Source organism: Poecilia reticulata, chromosome 15 (assembly GCF_904066995.2).
Source record: "Poecilia reticulata chromosome 15, P_reticulata-male-v2, whole genome shotgun sequence".
In the NCBI taxonomy this organism is placed as follows: domain Eukaryota; kingdom Metazoa; phylum Chordata; class Actinopteri; order Cyprinodontiformes; family Poeciliidae; genus Poecilia; species Poecilia reticulata.
Window position 1 is genome coordinate 20,570,664 of NC_088844.1, and position 20,109 is coordinate 20,590,772.

The 20,109-nt window shown below is 40.3% G+C and overlaps 2 protein-coding genes across 4 annotated transcripts; one reads left to right on the forward strand and one right to left on the reverse strand.

Annotated features, from left to right (window-relative positions):
- LOC103477053 (uncharacterized) lies at positions 1-7,847 on the forward strand. 2 transcript variants are annotated; one of them, XM_017309097.2, is made up of 7 exons: positions 1-202; positions 270-453; positions 1,526-4,789; positions 4,875-5,054; positions 5,130-5,302; positions 6,103-6,220; positions 7,057-7,847. In XM_017309097.2, the coding sequence occupies exons 1-7, from the start codon at positions 6-8 to the stop codon at positions 7,255-7,257; spliced, it is 4,317 nt and encodes a 1,438-aa protein (XP_017164586.2). In that variant the 5' UTR covers positions 1-5; the 3' UTR covers positions 7,258-7,847. The 2 variants fall into 2 exon arrangements, with proteins under 2 accessions (XP_017164586.2, XP_017164587.2); XM_017309098.2 differs by having other exon boundaries at positions 279-453.
- Positions 7,848-7,945: 98 nt separating this feature from the next.
- zc3h6 (zinc finger CCCH-type containing 6) lies at positions 7,946-19,847 on the reverse strand. Of its 2 annotated transcripts, none has more exons than XM_081616354.1 (12): positions 19,378-19,847; positions 17,036-17,261; positions 16,129-16,251; positions 15,808-16,042; positions 15,550-15,692; positions 15,325-15,453; positions 15,127-15,243; positions 14,434-14,541; positions 13,839-14,071; positions 12,794-13,152; positions 12,526-12,708; positions 7,946-11,762 (listed from the first exon to the last, which is right to left on the reverse strand). In XM_081616354.1, exons 1-12 carry the CDS (start codon positions 19,425-19,427, stop codon positions 10,240-10,242), a joined length of 3,429 nt encoding a protein of 1,142 aa, XP_081472480.1. In that variant the 5' UTR covers positions 19,428-19,847; the 3' UTR covers positions 7,946-10,239. The 2 variants fall into 2 exon arrangements, with proteins under 2 accessions (XP_081472480.1, XP_081472479.1); XM_081616353.1 differs by having other exon boundaries at positions 19,137-19,847.
- Positions 19,848-20,109: the final 262 nt, after the last annotated feature.

Genomic DNA, 20,109 nt, shown 5'->3' on the forward strand with positions numbered 1-20,109 from the left:
GAGCTATGTCCTCGTTACTGGAGCACAGCTTTGTCAGGACCGCAGCTTTGGAGAGGGTGGTGGCCCCCATTGCAACTCATTTATGTTACCTGGTGCTGCTGTGTGACAATATGGATGATGAGTCCGAGCTGTTCAGCCGGCTGGAGGCAGCGGCTCTCGGGGTAGCTAAAGCCACCGACAACATGGCGGCAGTGGTCTCCAGGTATGCACCTTTTAGTCAGCTGGTTTCTGCTGTGTGGTCGGATTAATGCAGACCCTTCAACTTTCAGGCTAATTAGTAATACAGAAGATGAAGTTCTGCACATGGAGATGTCGTCGCTGCTGGAGCCGCTCTGTGTGACCGGGCGCCACGTCCTGCTGGCGGCGCAGAAACTCAGCATCCAGCCTAATCTGCCTGAGCACAGAGAGGAACTCATCACCGCGACTCAGAATGTTTTCCTGGGAGTTCTCAAAGTAAAGCGTTTAATTTTGCGAAGTTTAGTGAAGAGATATTTTGAAATTGTCCTTATTTATTTATTTATTTTTACATTTTCTATCTGGGCTTTGTTGGGGAGAGACAAGAAAAAAAAGTTGTTGACTGGTATGAAATCACCCTATAGCATGAAAGAGCTCTGGTCAGATGAGATCAGGTTGACATGCTACGTGTGACAGAGAGTTGAAGGTTCACATCACTGAATCATTCCCACTATACAACTTTGTAGTGGCAGGACTACAAAGTGCTTTGGGGATGCATTTCTTTAACATGGCTGGGCAATCTGGTTAGAGCCGATTAAAAAATTGAGGTTACAGAGCTGCAAAGGATTTGACATTCATCTGTCAGCACCACAATGACCCTGTCAAATGTCCCAGCCAGTCAAACTCCAGAGCTAAATCCAAACAAGAATCTAGCAGGACTTGAAAATGAACTTCAAATACTTACACACTTGGGAGATTTTTTTTTTCTGATTTTTGTTTGTGAGAAGTTTTGAAAACCACTCATCTGCCCACTGCAAAGATTGCATAAAATCCTAAAAAAAATGCACTGAAGGTGTTCACTTTTACTAAAGCTTTACATGTAACTTTTTTTTACCTAATCTTCAAAGCAATGAATTAAATAAATGTCTACATATGACCTGAACATAAAAAAAATGGAAATCTTAATTTATGTGCTTATTGCGCACGTTTCATTTCACCTAGATAACTCGGCACAGAAACTCTTAAAAGGGGCCATACTTTTTAACATATTTGAATTCTCTCTCATAACTGGAGAGATTTTCTTGCTCCAACTGCTTCTATAAGTTGAGATGTAATGATTCTTCTGGATCACATTGTACTGTTTTATACCAGAAAGCAGTGTCATCTCTTGCATCACTAAGCAAAAGTTACCTTCTTTTTGTGACTCTTTCTATGCCCAGACATTTCAATAAATGAAAAAAAAGTAAATAGAATAGACTTTGTTGTTCATGTCTTTGTTTGTTTTGAATTATGTGTCAAATTTCTGTTAAAATATGTTGCTTGTGGCTGACAGTGATCTGTCTGCTTGTAGGTCCTTTTGGTGGCGGACAGTGCGGTTGTGAGGAAAGTTCTGGCTGCAGCTGATCGGGTTCTAGAGTCCCTCTCTGAGCTCGGCTCCTCTTTGGATATTAAATCTCTCCTCAGGTCCTTTAAAGACTTTTCTGAATCTTTGCTCACCCTTAATGACCTCACGGTGGACAGGGCCAACTCCTTACTGGATCCCAGACAAACAAAGCAGCTTCTTGACTCCTTAGAAACACTGAGGAGGTGCATCTCCATGCTCCACACAGCAATGTGCACCACCATCAAACACCCTACAAGTGACCAGGCCCAAGTTGCCAAGAGGTTCATTCTAGACAAAGTCCAAACCACGGTTAGCGACATCAGTGTAACTCTCAGGAGCGACAGCCACAAGGGACCACTGGGTCCCTATGGGTTCTACACTGGGAGGCATCACAGCCTGTTGCATTTACTTGATAATTACTCTAGTGCACTTATTCAGGACAGTGGCTTTGACAGCATGGTGAGAGACATCGTCTTCCATGCCATGGTTGTAGCCAATTGTTCACGAAGAGAGTCGCAGCAAAGAATAGTGAGCCACTGCCGTCACATTCTGCGCTTCTGGTCTGACATAAAACGGATCTTAAAATCCTCAGAAGAAAGTGGTGACACTGAACTGAGATCTAATAAGACGTGCCTTTTGTTAATCCAACAAATACAAATACTGGATAAAGTACTAAAAACGGCAGTTCTTCATCAAGTCTTGGACATGTTTCTGGCTGCCCCTTGCACAGCCAATGATCTTTTAGGCACAGTAAGACGGCTCTTGGACACTGAAGCTGCTGAGATCATTGATCTGACGTTTCTCCAGCCAGCAGTTGAGGATTTCATATCGTCCACTGATTGCATAATCCAAGTAGCAACCTTTGTCTCAGCTGTTGCTGAAGATGCAAAGAGCTTGGAGAGTGTGGAGAACTCACAGGCGTGCCTTGTAAGACTAAGGGCTCAGATTGCCCTTCTTTCCCTGGAGCTGGGGGATAATTCATGGCAAACCCTTCCAAAGCTTCATGATGTGTGCCTGAAATGGGAGGAGGAGACGAGTCAGCTACAGGATGCTCTAAGTGATGTGATGGACTTAAGAGAGTTCACAAGTCTTGCAGTCGATGAAATGGTCAAGGAGCGTCATGGATGCGATGAAGCCTACAGAGAACAGAGCTATAAGATATTTGATGAACATGCTAAAAACCTAATTTCCTACATGAAGCTGGTGATTCGGTCAGTCAGACGGCATCTGGACAGAAGCGATAACCCGATATACAGGAACGGCCTGCTGGTCCTTGTCAAACAGGCTCAGTCCTCTCAAACCAAAGTGGGTGAGTCGGTCGGACACATGCTCCACTTTGCATCCACTCTGAATGTGGAGATGTATTCCACATTTGCAAACAATGTTTCAGCAGCGATTCAGCATTTTAAGGTGCTGAGAGAAGGACTGGATGGACACAAGCACCCACATCTCCTCAGCCCGCTGCGAGAGGCGGCACGCAGGCCAGAAATCTCACAGTCCTGTTCACAATTAGAGGATATTCACGGGACGAGCCTGGATCATGTGGCAAGAGACTCTCCTCTTTCTGAAGTGATGCAAATGGATTCTCTCACAAAACACGATGAACCCTCAGATACGGAAACTGTAGAAGCAGAAGCAGCTCATAAATATGACAGCAATGATTTAAAGAAGGCAGCTGTCCACGATGAACCTAAACTGATCCACGTTGACCTTTTACCCCTTCTGTATGAAGTTTTGACTGTGACTAAAGGGAAAGACGTGTCCACCCTCAACCAGGTCTGCACTGGCGTTCTTGAGCTGTCGAACTGCTACGTCCAGGCCGCGAAGGACAGCTCAGCGATTGTCGACACAATTGAGTCACAGACGCTGGAAAGCTGTAGATCAGAATTGGTGTCGCTGACGCCACTGTTGGTCCAGACAGCGCAAGAAATGGCAATGAGTTCATCAATGAGCACTGAGGCTCTCCGCAAACACAGCGTGCAGTTCTCTGACCTCATTAGCAACATCCGAAAGGTTTTACTTCCTGTAGCTGGAACGTGGTATCACGTTGCGTGTGATGAACTGCAAAAATACCTGCAAACTACCACATCCAGTGCTACGCAGAATCTAAATGAAGCGGTGAGTTTATGCACACGTGTGGTCCAGTCCCTGACATCGTCTGATTTGAAATCCGCTGATTCTCAGGAAACATTCAGCGTTTTGAACAACAAGCTGAGCAAAACCCAGAACAATACAAAGTTTCTCATAGAGCTTTCCTCTTTACCTGAAAGACAAGTGGATAATCGTGAGGGGCTCTGTCTCCTTTGGGGTCTCTCGGTTCAGATTTTGCTGAATTCCTTGGATAAGATTTTAGGGATATCGGCTGCAATATATCAGCTGAACCCTCAGAAGCGACTGTCAGCTCTGTCGGAGAACTCCTTAAGGATCCAAGAGGCTGCAAGACTCACTAGTCTGAACTGCAAAAGTGCTTACAAGTCAAAACATCTGACGATCTGCCAGAATGAGCTAAAAATACTCACTGATGCTTATCTTGAAGTCTTAGAAGAACTTGACGCAATCCCAAATCTGAACCAACTTGCAAAATCAGAATTCCTACAGAGACGACTCTTTGTTGAAATTAGAGTGCTTTCTAATCAGCTAGGCAAAGAGAACAGAAACTTTGTCTCCGCTTTTCAAAGCATTGTTGACATTACTAATTCTGCATCTGAACATTCAGAAGAAGCAGAGCACAAATTTGAAAAGGCCGCAGAGAAACTTGTTGAAAACGTTCAATTAGCAGCCAGAAGAGCGGAGGATTGCTTGAACTACATCCGTGACCCACGGGCCCGTTCTAACCTGAGGTCCATCAACGATCACCTGTGCTTTCAGATCTCAGACATAATCAGCAGGGCGAGGCTCATCGTAGAAACTCATTATCTATGTGACACCCTCAGTTTAGAAGTGCAGATCCAGTGCTGGTCAGCAAAAGCTCATTATCTCGTGGCAGAGATTATGAAGCAAGACGGGATTCAACAAGAAGTTAAGGAGAGCATCAAGGCTGGTTTACAGGGAAAGTCATACGAGGATTTCAACAAAGAGTTGGCAATGACGCCATCTAGAGTCAAAGATGTGGAATACCCTGACAAAATGCCTCCACTGCAGAGAGGCAATGCAGAAACAGTAGATGCAGCAGAAACTAATCTGTTCCTCACAGCTGCTGTGAAACATGAACCCAAAGCTGAGAAAAAAGACGTAAGAAATTCAATATTGGCATGAATTAAGAGTTTAAAAATTATTTAGTGTCACAATAAAATCTGAATCTGGTGTTTCTTTACAGTTTGGGGCCACGTCTACCGCATACAGGGAAGATTTTCCTCTAAGTTACACCTCCATTTTTCTGAAGCAACAAAGTGACACCTGGGATCCAAAGGACAACAAAATAGTCCAGGTGACGAGAAAGATGGCCGACACAATAAGTCACATGACACAGTACTTAAAAAAGAAAGGCCCGATACTGGTAATTACCAACAGAAGTTACTTCTTTCCATCAGTGTTTCAGGCATCACTAATTCATTTATTTTATTTTGTGCAGAACAAAGATGCGTTTGTCAATGCAGCCAAAGAGGTGATCTCAAACTGTCAGACAGTAACTCAGTTTATTAGCGATATCGCCAACCACAGCCTGGACAAACACTGCACAGTTGAACTGTCCCTCATCATTGAGCAGATTCTGACCATCACTAATCAGCTCAGCATCATTTCCAGGTTAGGGATTTTTAAGCCTAAGGTGCCGTATTTGTTGGCATACAGAGTTCTTCTGTTTTTACTTCTGTTTATACTTCACTTCATCAAACAAATTTTATCAGACTGGGGTAAATTGATTAAATTATAACAGTTTTTGAAGTATTTCATTTTTTAAGGGGATTAAGCTGCCCAAGTCAACATGGCATTTTGTGAAAAAAGTATTTGCTCGCCAACCCCAAAACTTGGAATCAAGTGAGTCTTTTAAGTCGCTGTTGACTTAAAAATGGTGAAATTGGCGTTCCACCATTTGGGAGGGTTTTCAGACATGAACAACTTGTTTAAGGGTTTGTCACAGCATCTCAACTAGATTTAGGACCAAACTCTTATAAGCCTTTCCAAAACCTTAATTTATTTATTTATTTTTTGCCCATGGACTCAGTGGTGTGCTTTCAACCATTGTTCTGTAAATTAACCCAAGTGACCATATGTCACTTGGGTTACATGAGGTCACCCATGTAACCACTTTTGACCAAAAGTGTGGTTAACAACAGTTAGTTTATGTTTTAATAAAGGGGGGATATTATATTTTCACACAGGGTCATGGTGGCTGGGATGTAGTTTATTACCCTGAATAAATTAACATCAATTGAAAACTCATATGATGTTACTCAATTTATCTCTATATGATATCAAAAATTTTGTTTTCATAACAACAAAAAAGCAAAAGCAGACAAAATCTGTCAGGGAGACAAATAAAACAGACTAGATTACACAATAAATGCCACTGTCAACGTATTTACTGAGTTAATTTATTTACATAGTGTGAACGCTGTAACGCCTGGCTGCAAATCGTCTGATGAGATTCTGGTGAAGAATGCACAAAACCTTCTTCAGACTGTTCTGAGAGGGGTTCACGCTGCAGAAACAGCCTGCATCACGGTCAGTATAACTCCACACATCGACACAGTCACACTGATATGTAATATTGCTCAGGTCTTTTAGGAAACCAAATAATCAGATGTTATAAAATTAAACTGTTAAACGTGAACATAAATAATTCCCACCACATTTCTTGTAACTAATTGTCCCTCAGATTTTTTTTTCCTACACAAAATTATCTTCAAATATTTTCCAAGATTGTCTGTGCAGCCTTAAGCCAAATGCAGATGAGCAGCAGTGTACTTTTTTTTAAAAAGCAGTTGATTTGTTGTTGCTGCTGTTTATAGATTTTTTCTTTCTGCTTTGCCATTCACAGTTTTTTTTTTGTTTCAAGTCTTTACCACTCACTGGACTATTAACGTCATTATTTGTTTGATTTTTTTTCCCCATTTGTGTTCAGTTATGTTTTATATATTCAGTCATGTTGAAATTGCAAATAAAATGGAGCAATAAGTGCTTTACAGAAGCCAAGAAAAATAGAGTTAAAAACAAAGTTAAAATAAAAAAACAGTATCTTAACCATACTTGTCTGTACAGTTTCCCCATAACTGTCTGTAAGGGGGAAACAACAAAATTAACGCAAGTTTAAAAAAATAAAAATAAAAAAAATAAATAAAAAAGAACAGCCAGATATATTATAACTAATAAATTCCAACAATAAGAAAATGAATAAGTAACTAATATTTCATTGATATGAATCGTGATTTACTTGATTATGATTCCATTGAAAACTTTTCATCACTTCTTATAGATAACTGCAAATATTACATGATGTGGTTTTTTTTGGGGGGGGTTTGTTCTCGGCCTCTGAGTTTTGCTTTTTTCCATCATTCCAGGGTTTGAAGCAGCCGGAGCCAAACTCGGACGGTGCAGAAGCAACAGCCTTGTGCTTCCAGTGGAAGAAAAAGTTGGAAATCTATCGAGCCCAGCAGACGACTAATCCAGAAACGGATGATCTTGGTTTAAGAAAAACATCATCACACACTTTAGCTCCCAGTCTCGCCCCCCAGGTTAATGCAAGAACTACCTTCAAGTAAACAGCTCTGTACGTTCAAAACAACTAGACGTAATGTGGTCAAATCAGGATTATAATCTTTGAACAAAAGCAATTAGAGGATGAACTCTTTTCTTTCCCGTCAAACGAGCTTGAAATTTAAAGCAGCAATGAAATTCTTGGAATCTCAGATACAGATTCCAAGAATAATTTAGGATCTTCTAAAGATCAGAATAACAAGTGAGAGTTAACTATTAAGGTAATCAATGATTATACTTGATTACACTAAGATTTACTTTATTGTCTATTGTTTTAATTAAGTTAAAAAAGAAACATAAGTGATAAGACACTATTTACAAAAAGGTTAAGAGGGAAAAGCTCAAAGCTAGAAAATTGCACATTAAAAATACAAATGGCAGGTAAAAAAATAAATTTTTTATCAAAGATTTATTGTTCTAACCCTTTTGGATGCCATATAAACATAGTTTTGAGATTTTGAAATACCAGTCGCCTCATATAAGATTTTGGCTAAATCTGAAAGTCCGGAAAGAATATTTTGGAGAAAAACTGTTGTTTTTGAACATCATAAACAGCACTTTCTGCTTAAAATAAACACAAAATTATATTTACAATATACTACTAAAGAAGAAGGTCAATGAAAGTGTCATATTAAAATTGAACTAATATGTCAAACTGTACCTGTAGGACAGGAACTGACATAAAAGCTACAATGTGACTTTGTTTCACTTCTTTATTCAATATATTTATAATAAAACCACTTAAACAATGAGCATGTGTAGTTAAAACCGAAAAGCTGGTGTCACCATACGAACAGGAATAAAAATCTATTTATACATGAAGCACTCAGTAAAACACCCTGTACATATAATATGAAATGCACATTTACAATGAAAAATATCAGAGAAAATAACAAAAGAGAACATTTAATTTTTTAGGAAAACAAAAAGCAGCACACATTACTGAGAAAAGCTGCCGCTACTGAAATGCCTCATTCTATAACATTCTCGCTTTATGAATCCAGGCTGAAATACAGTGCTCTACAAACGCCAAACAGAGATAGAAACTGCAATAAGGGCCACATTTGTTACATATATACATTTACTTGTAATGCCTTTCTGATAATATTTCTGTACAGAAAATACACGGAAAAATGTTTTCATCCATTTTTCATTCATTTAGGACATAAAATAAACATTTACCTGCTACCTCCAAGCTGGTCAGTGTATTTCTTTTGTAAAATGGCACATGTACAGTGGATTAAAGAGTGAGTGCAATCCATTAAATAATACACATTTTGCAACCGTATAACCACTGGCATTACAGACCAACACAAGTAGTGTATAACTCTAAAAGTGACAGAGAAATGAAACACCATTTAGCAAAAAATAAAATTCAGAAGCCTGGCGTGTATTTGTATTCAGCCCCTTTGCTTGATTAATCCAAATATTAATCAGATAATCCAACATGTAAAAGCTCAGAAAGGACTGAGCTTTGACATGTTGATGTTAGAAGTATGTTGTTTTAGCTGCAGAGTAATCCTTTGCTCCAATTTATTAATTATCAGAATAATCGATTACCAAAATTATTGCTAGTAATTGCTAGCAATTGTTGCTTTTAGCACTAAAAGTAACAATGGGAAGGTTTATGTGTTAAAATGGCCCAGTCAAAGTTCAAAGCAAATTAATGACAACATACAGTCTTCACTCAGTCCAACACAGTTTGAACTGCTTTACAGTGAAGAATAGGCAACATTCTCAGTCTCCAGATGTACAAAAATGTTAGTCATACACCAAACGACTGGAAATGAGTTCCTGGCTCTTGGTGCTGAATACAAACGCACACCAATCCAACTTTTAGAACAATCTACATTTTTCCCCCCACATAAAATCCCAATAATAAGTTTGTAATGTGACAAAATGCATAAAAGATACAAATGCATTTGCAAGGCCCTGCAAGTCAAATGGAGTTCCCAATGCCTGATATAAACAGCAAAAAGAAGAAACTATAGCAAACTCAGCTAAAATGACGCAGTGCAAACATTTCAGCAAAACGCATTTAACTGTACAGACATTTTAAAAAGTGTAGCAGCATGGAAATAAATCTGAAATTCCATTTCATGATGCATATGATGAAAGGACTCTCTTGATTTTCTAAAAAGGTCAAGTCACTGACAAATTAAAAGCTAATCTCTGGTTCTGGTAAAAAATGTAAATATAAAAGTAAGGACACATAATTAGCTCTCAGTGGAAATGAATAAATACTGTTATAGTAGTGAGTATATTCAAAATAGTCTGTCTGCATGAAGAGAATCAAAAACATAACACCTCAACTTCTCCCACACTCCTGTTTTCATGTGAAGCTGTGATAATCTGTACATGATTATTTACAGAAATAAATAGAGCCATGTATTGCTAAATAAAGATAAGTGATAATGTTTTACAAAACTTAAAGCTGCAGTATGCAATTTTTATAAAAAATAAAACAATTTTACATATTTGTTGAAACTGTCACTATGTCGTGACAGTATGTCATATAATTTATGAAAAAAACCTAGCTCCTCTGCCATCACCAGGTACCTGTAGTGCCAACTAGAAACAACCAATCAGCGTCAGGAGGAGGGTCTTAGTGCTGTCAATCAACCTCAGTGTGGTGCTGCTCATCCTCCTCCTCTCAGGCTTGTTACCATAACCATTGATGATGGTGGATAAATGGTTTTCCTGTAACATTAAGTTGTCTGTCCGCCAGTATCACATTGAGCAAGTACATGAAAATGATTGACGGCGCTAAGACCCCCCTCCTGGCTCTGATTGGTTGTTTTTGGTCAAAGCGGTTCGTTTCTTCAGACAGCTCAGTAAGGAGGTGAAGGAGATTGATCTTTTCACAGATTATCTGTCTCAAACTGTCACGACATGGTGACAGTTTTAACAAATATGTAAAAGACCATTTTAATAATAGTTACATCCTGCAGCTTTACTTGTTGCTTTAAATTTCCATGCTGAAGAATCTACTGACAGAAAGGAGAAGCAGTGGGATCAAAAGTCTTGAACACGTCTTTCAGTGTCCTGTCGTCCGTCTCATCTGAATCTTTCTGCTCTGCTTCTTCTTCCATAACTTCTTCCTCTTCCTTGTCCTTGTCCTCCTCCGTTTTCCCCTCCTGGTCCTTACTGACCTCTGTCTCTTCCTGCAGTCCTGCAGTCCCCTGTCCTCCTTGTTTAGCCTGCCTGGGGTCGGCGTACTGCGGCCGGATCAGCCCGGCCAGCGTTGGGATGGGGAGGTTATGAACTGCGGGGGGTTTGACTGGTGAGGCAGGCGGAGCTCCGTTGGAGGAAGTAGCAGGAGGAATCTGTTGGGAGGTGACCTCTGTGCTTTTTACCTCCTCTGACGAGCCACTTCGCTGGGTTGGCGAGAGAGATGGCGCCAGAGAGTTCTCCGTTTTCGATGACTGTTTCAGAATCCCTGGTTTTTTAGAAGGATCGAGCGGCTCCCTGCGAGCCGGGTCGGTTTGAGAGCGGGGGTCGTACAAGCTGATGCCCCCGAGGATCGTGGTGGGACTCTCCAGCCCTCCATCAGACGAAGCCAACCGGGGGGCATATGGCGGCAGTTTCTCAGGGTCCGGCTTGCCTTGAGCAGCTGGGGGAGACGAGTTGGCGCCGGCCTTCTGGAGCCTGGGGTCCACCAGTCCTCCCGCTGAGGGGGGTTCCTTCTGACCAAGCACCTTGGAGTCCAGACTCCCTCTCCGCTTGAGTCTGGGGTCCAGAGATTTCTGTTGCCGTGGATCTACAGGCCTCTCTGTGGAGGATCGAGTCTCCAGGGATCCGCCGGGGATCCGGCCCAAACGTTCCTTTAAACGGGCGGCCGCTAGTCTGGGGTCGGACAGCGGCGGGCTGGAGACTATCGAATGGTCGGGCTGGTTGGTTCTATTCATCTGAGCGTCAGCGATCAGCGGGGGGAGCGGCAGGTTGATGGAGTGCTCCTGTTTGGGGACAAGTGAAGGGATGAGGTCCTCCGGCGCCCACACCACGGTCTGAGCAAAGGCGGGGCGCTGGAGCAGGATGTCAACCCGAATGTGACTGAACTGCTTTAGCTGACAGCGAGGGTCCCGCAGCACCATGCCAGGGCTGGCCTCCAGAGGGATCAGAACCGCTCTGTCCTTCAGTTCCCGCTCTCCTTCCTCATCCTCCTCTCCTGTTGGAGCCTTTTGAGGAGCAGGATGACTCTGCTGGCGGCCAACATCGCCGGGTCTCGTCTTCCTGGGGTCTCTGGGGAGTCTTGGATCCGCTGCTCCGTCCAGCTCCTTACTGGGATCCTGGAGTCGCTGTCTAAGGTCGGTCTTGACCCTGGGGTCGCTGGGTGGGGCTCGTTCCTTCATGAGCCTGGGGTCGCCCAGAGCTGGGGTTGCCAACGCAGCATGGAGGGGCTTGGACTGACTCTGCTGCATCTCATTCTGCTTCTTCAGAGATTTCAGGATGGAGGAGACACAAGAGGCCCCATCCTCATCATCGCTTGAGTACCAGTTTGTTGTTTCATCTACAGAAAAATATATTATAAACAAAAAAGCTGCCGTTTTACATTCCATCACAATATAATCACTGTTTTTGTTAATTAATTCATTTTATATTGTAAGGAACGGACAAGCAAAAACTAGCACTTAAATATGAAGCGGAAAGAAATGTTATACTTGGTTGTATTTTTTTTTGTATTAATAAATTCACAAAAATTAAGTGAAAATTAATATTCAGTCTCATTTCTTTGATACTTTTAAGTAGGGCTGCAACTAACAGTTATTTTAGTACTTCAGTTATCAATTATTCTAATGATTTAAAAAATTGGCAAATTCTGCATATTATTTCATTTAACCACTTCAGCCTATTTTGTACAATATTAAAATACATTTAAAAAATAATCAAACGTTCGACAAAGGAATGGTATATTATTGTACTTTGGGCAATAAAATGTTTATTTTCTTATTTTAAAAAAAATTATTTGATTATTTGCATTTTTAATGTATTGTAATTATTGTGCAAAAAAGACTTACAGTCAGGCTTAAGTGTTAATCTGTCCCATTAAATCCTAGTTAATTGGTGCCAAGTTTGAGGCTGTAACATGACACAATGTAAAAAACATTGAAGGGGCACGAGTATTTAATTGTCAAGACACTTTAATTGTCACCATGGCCTGTTTTAATGTACTGCATTTTTCTTTAATTTTAAGTCAAAATGGAAGATCATTTAATTTGATGTTATTTACCATCCATAAATCCTCCAGTCAGCAAATAAACACATCCCCTCACCTCTGTTGTCGTTCTTATCAGGTTGTCCATCTGCTCTGTGTGGCTCTTTGCTCTGGGCTTCCTGCTGCTGCTGTGTCAGGTGTAACAAGATGGCCTTCTGCACCGCTGGTGGCAAAGACTGCAGCTGTGACTCTGCACCCATCAGCTGCTGAAGGTTCTGTATGAAGGCCTGACCAGGTTCCACTACATTGGTGAAAACAATATACATATTTAGTAACAAATGAAGGGAAATAAACTGATTTAATTGCCGTTTTAAATTATTACTGACCTTCCTGCTGACCGACGGCCTGGTTTTGAAAGAAGCTGCTTAATAAATCCACTGGGTTCTGACCAAACGACGAGAAGGATAGCATGTTCTGTAGCATCTGTATGTCTGGTGGGAACGGAGGCTTCTGCATATTCATCTGCTGGTTTATACTGGCTCCATGAAACGGTGGGGGCTGGCCAGAGGGGGGTGGTGGTTGCATTTGAAACCCGTGAGGGGGAAGCTTTCCTGGGGGACTCTGAGGCATCGTTGGCCCCGTGGGGAGACCCATAGGAACAGCTGATTCGGCTGCTGGTACCGCATCCACAGCCGCAGCAGTGTCCTCGGATCCATCCGCCTGATTCTGGGAGAAGTTGGAGCCGCTGAAAGACAATGATGATTGCTACAGTTAAGAAATGTTGTAGCTTAAACATATTATTCAAAATTCCCATTTTGTACATTTTTGTACTTTCAGTTGTTTCTAAAAAAAAACAAAAAAAAACACCAAGTCATTTTTTGGTAAGTGACCCATTTCAAACATGTTCTGAATATAACGTTGCAAATCAGCAGGCTCTACCCCTAACCTAGAAAACCTCAGCAAAGCCCAACCCGTTACCTAGAAACCCCAGTGGAGCTCCGCCCATCACCTAGCAACCTGAGCGGGGTTCCAGCATGTTTGGTCAACTGGTTTTACTGCTGTTTGTGTTGTACAATGGCTGCTGGAAAAAACTTGTCAACCAGAAACAACCTGCTGCTTTCTTGCTGGTTGTGCACGAGGTTCTGCTTTTACTTTTCAAAGATGTACGGTTGTATAATTGTGTAAAGGAGTGTAGACGTTGAGTTGGGGGGCGTGGCCAGCAGCAGCTTATTTGGATTTAAAGTGACAAGATGCCCCAAAATGTCTCATTCTTAAAGAAGCTCAAAATAGGCAGAACTGACCAGACTAAAATCTTATCATTTCGGAATGAATTTTTGCAAAAAATGAATCCCACAGGCCTATCTTAACCTGTACAAGGAAGCATAATAGGTCAACTTTTATATCACTTTGATTTAAGAATATTTTGGTTACCTCAAAGCAATTTTTTGTGCCAAGTCCACAGTGGGATGAACCTTGATTTCAAACAGAGAGGGAATCTTCTTTCCACCCTGACCAGATGCCCCATCTGTTGGACTGCTCTGACCCGGGGTGGGCAGCAACCCCACCCCAGGAGGGGGCTTTGGTAGTGGGGCGATACCCTGCTTTCTCAGATCTTCCAGTTCCAACTCATCCTCCCGGGCGTTCTCCTCTTCCGTGTTAATTATCTGTCACGAGTCAGAGAGAGGAAACGTTAAAATCTCAGACTAGCAGCGTGGAGAATGAGCGCCTAAAACAGGAGTGTCCAAAGTTTTGGTCACATGGGAAAGAATTATTGGCCAAAATAAAATGGAATATAAAATTGTAGATATAAAACTTTAAAATGGTTTTGCACATCTTCTGTATTTTAAAGAAAGGCATCTAGTTTTCAAAATGTTTTCAAAGATTTTGGTAAAAGTCACTAGATAGAAACGGTTCAACCTTTTATAAAAGCGTGGTTTTAAAAAGTCGAATACTTTGTGTTGTAGCTAACATTTTCCATTTTCCTGGGCCGTACTTTGGACACCCCTAGTGCAAGATTAAAGATTACCTTATCAAGCAGCTCTTTCGTGACATCATTCAAAGCATCATGGGAAAATTTGCAATTCTCCCCTTGATAACATTTGGCTCCTGTGTGAAAGAACTTGCAGGGGTATTCATGTGCAAACAAAGGTTAAGGAACCTAATCAGGATGTTAGTTTCAGTGCGTTAAAAAAACATTTACACACTATAAACTTTCTAGTTTTGTTGCATTACCCGTAAACTTCAATAAATATTACTGGTACAATATTGGCATCTTATTGTGACTGGAAAAATAAATACAAGTAATTATTTCATTTAAATTCAAAAGTACAGTAAAAAATTAATTCCCGAAGGGGAATTAAGTAAAATAGATTAAATAAGATAAATGGTTTCCTGAATAGCTTTACAAACATTTGGAAAAGATTCCCCTAAATTCAGTGCAGTGCAATCAATTGCAAAAAGTCACCTAATTATCAAATAAAGTCTACCTTTGTGTAATTTAATATTAATACAGATTTTTTGAGGCCGTGTTAGAGATGATTAGAGAAAATAAAAACAGCACCAAAAACCACAGTAAACAAATAAGGATTAAAATTACAAAGCAGTTTAAAGTATAGTTAGTTTGTAGTGATAATGTGGCGAAATGCAAGAAAGGTCAAGCAGTATGAATACTTTTCCAGACTCTGCACATAAACACAAATAAGAACATTCAGTGAAGGATATTGTGCATGTAAATGCAGTGATCTCCTTTGCTGCAGTATCCTTGCAGGTAAAACTTACAGAGTTCCTTTTTCTTATCAGGCACAACCAGCTCATGTTCAAATTTGCACTGTTCCCCCTGTGCAAACACAAAAGACAATGCTTCAGTATCACCAGTGATCACTGTGAGAAGAAGCTGGACATCCAGGCGTCTCCTTACCTTGATGCAGCGACCCTCAAGGAAGTACTTGCAGATGTATCTACCGTTGTGCTCAACCGTATGCTGGCTGATGAACTCCTTGCTCATGATTGGTCGCTTCTTCTGAAAGCCAGAGGAGATTTTTCCCTCCTGCAGCACAAAATAAATGAAAATCAAGCCTCATTTCTATAGGAGATATAGAAATGAAAACTCACACACAATTGTATGAGTTTATTTGATACTTACTGGTCCCATGTCTTCCATTCCCTGGTCTCCTCCCCGGCCACGCCCGCGTCCTCCCCACGGTTTGCCTTTCAGTTTCTTGTTTTTCAGGAGCATCCCTCGCCCTCTTCCTGGTCCGCTCCCTCTGCCCCTTCCTCTCTGTCCGACTGAAAATATAATAAATACGTCTCTCAATATTTAGCTGAAAAACCTCAGTAATCTTCAGTAAATGCTGATAAACTTCTGAAGAAAAACATGTTCATATTTTAAACCGGTTCGTACACTGCTGTTGCTTCATCCCTCTCAAGCTTCCTCTGCTCATCTGATCCTTTGAGTAGCGCCCCTTCCCCTGACACCCATCTTTAGACTGCTGGTACTCTGACATGTCATCTTCATAGTCCTCCTCTTCCTCATCGTAGTCATACTTATCATCGCTGTAATCGTCGCTAAATTTATCAAAATCGCTGCTCTTTTGCGGGGATGACTTCTTCGAGTTGCCGTGGAGTCCCTTTGAATGCTGTTGGTTGAAACAAACAGAGCAATATCTTCTTTCAATCCTCGAAAAGCTACCAGTGAGGCAGGTAGAAGTGGTGATAAACTCACTTGAGAGGGCTGGTTGTCGGAGTCACGGCTGTAGCCTTGGCCCTTCCTGCTTTTGGGCCTTTCTGATCGGTCGTAGTCCGAGTCGTAGCTGTCGGAGCTGGAGCTGCTGGAGGGGGAATGATGCTGAGGAGAAAAGGACAAAAGAAAACCGGATTCTGAATAAACCAACTACCAACTAATGCAAAAGTATTCAGCTGCAGTAAAGCTGTGCCTGTTTTTGATTTAGAGGATTAGAAAAGATAAACTACGAGTTCTAGATATAGAAATATGATCTCATCTCTCACTGTAACACTGAAAAAAACTAAATCTTACCAAGTATTTTGTTTAGTTTCTAGTGCAAATATCTTAGTACACTTGCAATACGATAAAACTAACTTAAAAGTTATTTTTCAGCAAGATACAGGAGATTGTTTTAAGTCAATAATTCCTGAATATTAATGAAAATACCAGATACACCAACAAATTTTTGACAAGACATTTCTGTCATATTACACATAAAAGAATTGCCAGTGCCTTTTTAATCAATATTCAAGAATTATTCACTTAAAACAAGCTCCTATATCTTAAAAGTTACTTGTACGTTATTTTTGTCTTATTCACAGTGTACTAAGATATTTGAACTATAAACTAGACCAAAAATACTTAGTAAGATTTTGTGTGTCTGCAGTAAAACAGTCACAGATACCCTTCACAAGTAAGTCACAAAAGCTGTTAGTTAAAGATGCTTTCTGTTCACATAGTTACATTGGGGTATAAAAATGTAAAGTTTAGTGGAATGAAAAGTTGTGGCAGAGAAATGTGTACAAGCAACAGCATATCTGCGGCTTCCGGGGGGTTTAACAAACTATTACAGAAATAATTGACCTTCTTGATGATATTTATTGAGATGTGATTTTTCTCGACTTACTCTTTGCCTTTCACGTTTCCTCCTTTTGGACTTCCTTTTCTCTCTGGTCTTTTTATATCTTTTCCTTGCGTGTCTTCGTGCCTTTTCCTCTTTCTCTTTGTTTTTCTCCTTTTCCTTCTCCTTTTCTTTCCCGTTGTCATCCTTTACCTCAGCAGCCTCTTTGTTCTCCTCCTCAATCTCAATTCCCTCATCGTCTATTTCTCCATCTTCCAGTTCACCATCCTCCCTAAGAAGAAGGAAAATGTTACATTAATGCAAAGCTCAATATCATTTTAAATAGAAATATCTATATTTTTTCAAAGTCGTAAGTATTGTCAGCCTCTCAAACACCCTAAATGTTTTGGGGTTTTTTGACAAATTTGGCAGAATAATTTAATATTTTAACAAGTACGATTAAATATACTCATCACCTTCAGCTGGATGAGCAACTATATCAAATTTTACTTCACCTCTAAGATTTTGTGCACCAAAAACAGCACATGACTGTTTTGTTTTTGTCTTCAAATGAACCCATCAGTAGCTGCATTATTGAAGGTTGGTTAATGTTCTATAGGTTTGCAGAACCTATAGAACATAAACGTGTGATTCACAGGGAAAAGTTATAAAAACTGCAAACTAAAAAACAGAAATAACAGCAAAAGAATTGTGCATGAATATATAAAAATGTTTATTATTATTATTATTTGGGTGCTGTTTTATATCAGTGTGGGGCATATTCAATTTCCTTTCTGGTTTTAATGTATTTTCATAACATCTCATCAATTTAATAAATATAATGCAGGTGGGAAAGAAGGACAAAAACAGCTTGACATTACAAAGTATTGTATGTTTAGTTAACAGTTTCCTCTCAGGTTACTGCCGACTAAAAAACACAAAACAAAACAAAAAAAATCAATAAAAACTTAAACTTTTTTCAGCAAAAGACACAAATAACCAAACTATTCAAACTAAAAAATGTGGATATTTTAACACTTCTTTGGAAAAATTTAGTAACATGTCCAATTACAAAAACATGTGTAAATATAGTGTAGAGTGCTCCTGAGTGAAAATTATAGCAAGATCCAAAAGCTATCTAAATTGTAGCATCCTGTAAGGCTGGCAAGTGAATTAAAGATGGTTCAATAAATAAACCAGATTTTAAAACAAGAGCTGGAAGTGTCATGGTTTGGGGATGTTTTGTTGCAGTAGAACCTGGCCATCTCTACATGCCATGAACTCTACCTTGTATCAGAAGGATAGCTTAACTTTATTATTAAACATATTGTTTTGAGAATAATTGTTGCCTTTCTGTATCAAATAAATACAAAAATATTTTTGGTGTAAATACTGTGGTAATGCACTCCAGGTTATCCTGCCTTAATAATCTTATAGGGTCATGCCTAAAACTACAGTAAATATTGACAGTCTTGTTTAAATAATAAGCATACATCTTCATAATTTAATTTTAGAGCTCATTGATACTTCAGTAATTAAGTAACTAGAACCTGAAATAAATCTTCTGAGCCGAGAACTTTTAGTCAAACTTAGTGTCTGCAAATTAATTGCAAATTATTTTGAATCCCATTTTTGATAGACTAAATTGGCACAAAATCGCATACACCTAAAGGTAAGCATTTTCTGCACATAGTTAGTTCCTTGTTCAAAGTTTTAAAAACAATTCAAAGTTTGAAAAAAAAATTTAACAGTACGAGTATAAAGGCCTGGACATTGAAGAAACAAATGTCAACCTTGCATGAACCGTTTTTTAACCAGTTCTACCAGGTGACCGCCAGGGGGAGTATGTCAGCACGATGGGCGTGGTGCTTACGTCATTAGTTATTTGCATAATACCCTGCAGATGACAACAACAGCTCTATGAATCCCAGCAGCATAACAACAGGACGATGAGGTCTGCTACCTCGCATGGAAATGATAATGAATCATCGGCACGATGATGAAAAATATAGGCCGCTTGCACATATATGCACCAAAAAGACATGCAAAAACAAAATTTAGAGGGGGAGGAACCTTGGAAATGTCTGCAATAAACAGCAACACAAGCATGTAGACCCACAGCACTGAATCGCACGTATTAAGAATTGCATTAAGAATATTACTCGACCTTTCATCCCCTGCAAGCTCAGAGTCTGTCATGTTTTTGTCAAGAACAGGGGCTGGGGGACTGGAAACAAGGCTCACAGAAGCCATTTGGAGAAAGAGAGAGAGAAAGAAAAAATAATAAAAAATAACGGATCTGCTTCTCCTTCTCCCCCGGTAACGAGAGTGTATTATAACACGGTCACTCAAAGGAGACGGTTGGTTTGTGAGAGATGCTGGAAGATTTCAGACTGGAAAAGACTCACGGTGTTACATGTCTCGACAGAGACAGTAAACAGACACTCTCCTCTTTCATTTTCAGTGGCGTTTTAACCCTGTGAGCACAGCTCGACACCCCGCTTTGCTAATGTCCCGTCGGTTGACAGCTGCCACGGTGAAAATAGAGGAGACGGAGGGAGAAACAAACAGAAATGTAAACCATGTTCGCTGGTTTCAGCATCCTCACAGGCTTTCTCAACAAGGGATATCATCACAAAATGGCTTCTGAGTTATGCTGCACATTCCTCGACAATGACTCCTCCGCCCATTTATAGTCGGGGCCGATCTACCTAACTTGGGAACAGCAACTCTCGTTCAGCGATTGGTTAAAAATGGCACGGGTGGAGAAATCGGCTTTTCTGATTGGCTCGTAGAAATGTCAGTCGATTTCAACATGTTCGCTGCAAAATCACCATTAGTGTTTCCATTGCAGTTGTTTATCGCTTTAGCTTTTAGTTATATGCATTTAAACCCCCCATTGAATGTGTAAAACTGCTAGCGGTGGTCTTATTTACTTATCACCTTATCGGCAACACCGTAGGTCTCCGTTTGTCCGTGGCGAAATCGACCACAGACCGTTGGCTTTGTTGCACCGTGAAAAAGATACGTCGACGTGTCCGCCATATTGTGAGTGACAAATTCTATATGGAAAACCAATGCAAGCACAGTTGGAAACTGGATTTTCGAAATAAAAGAAACATTCCAGACTTCATTCAACT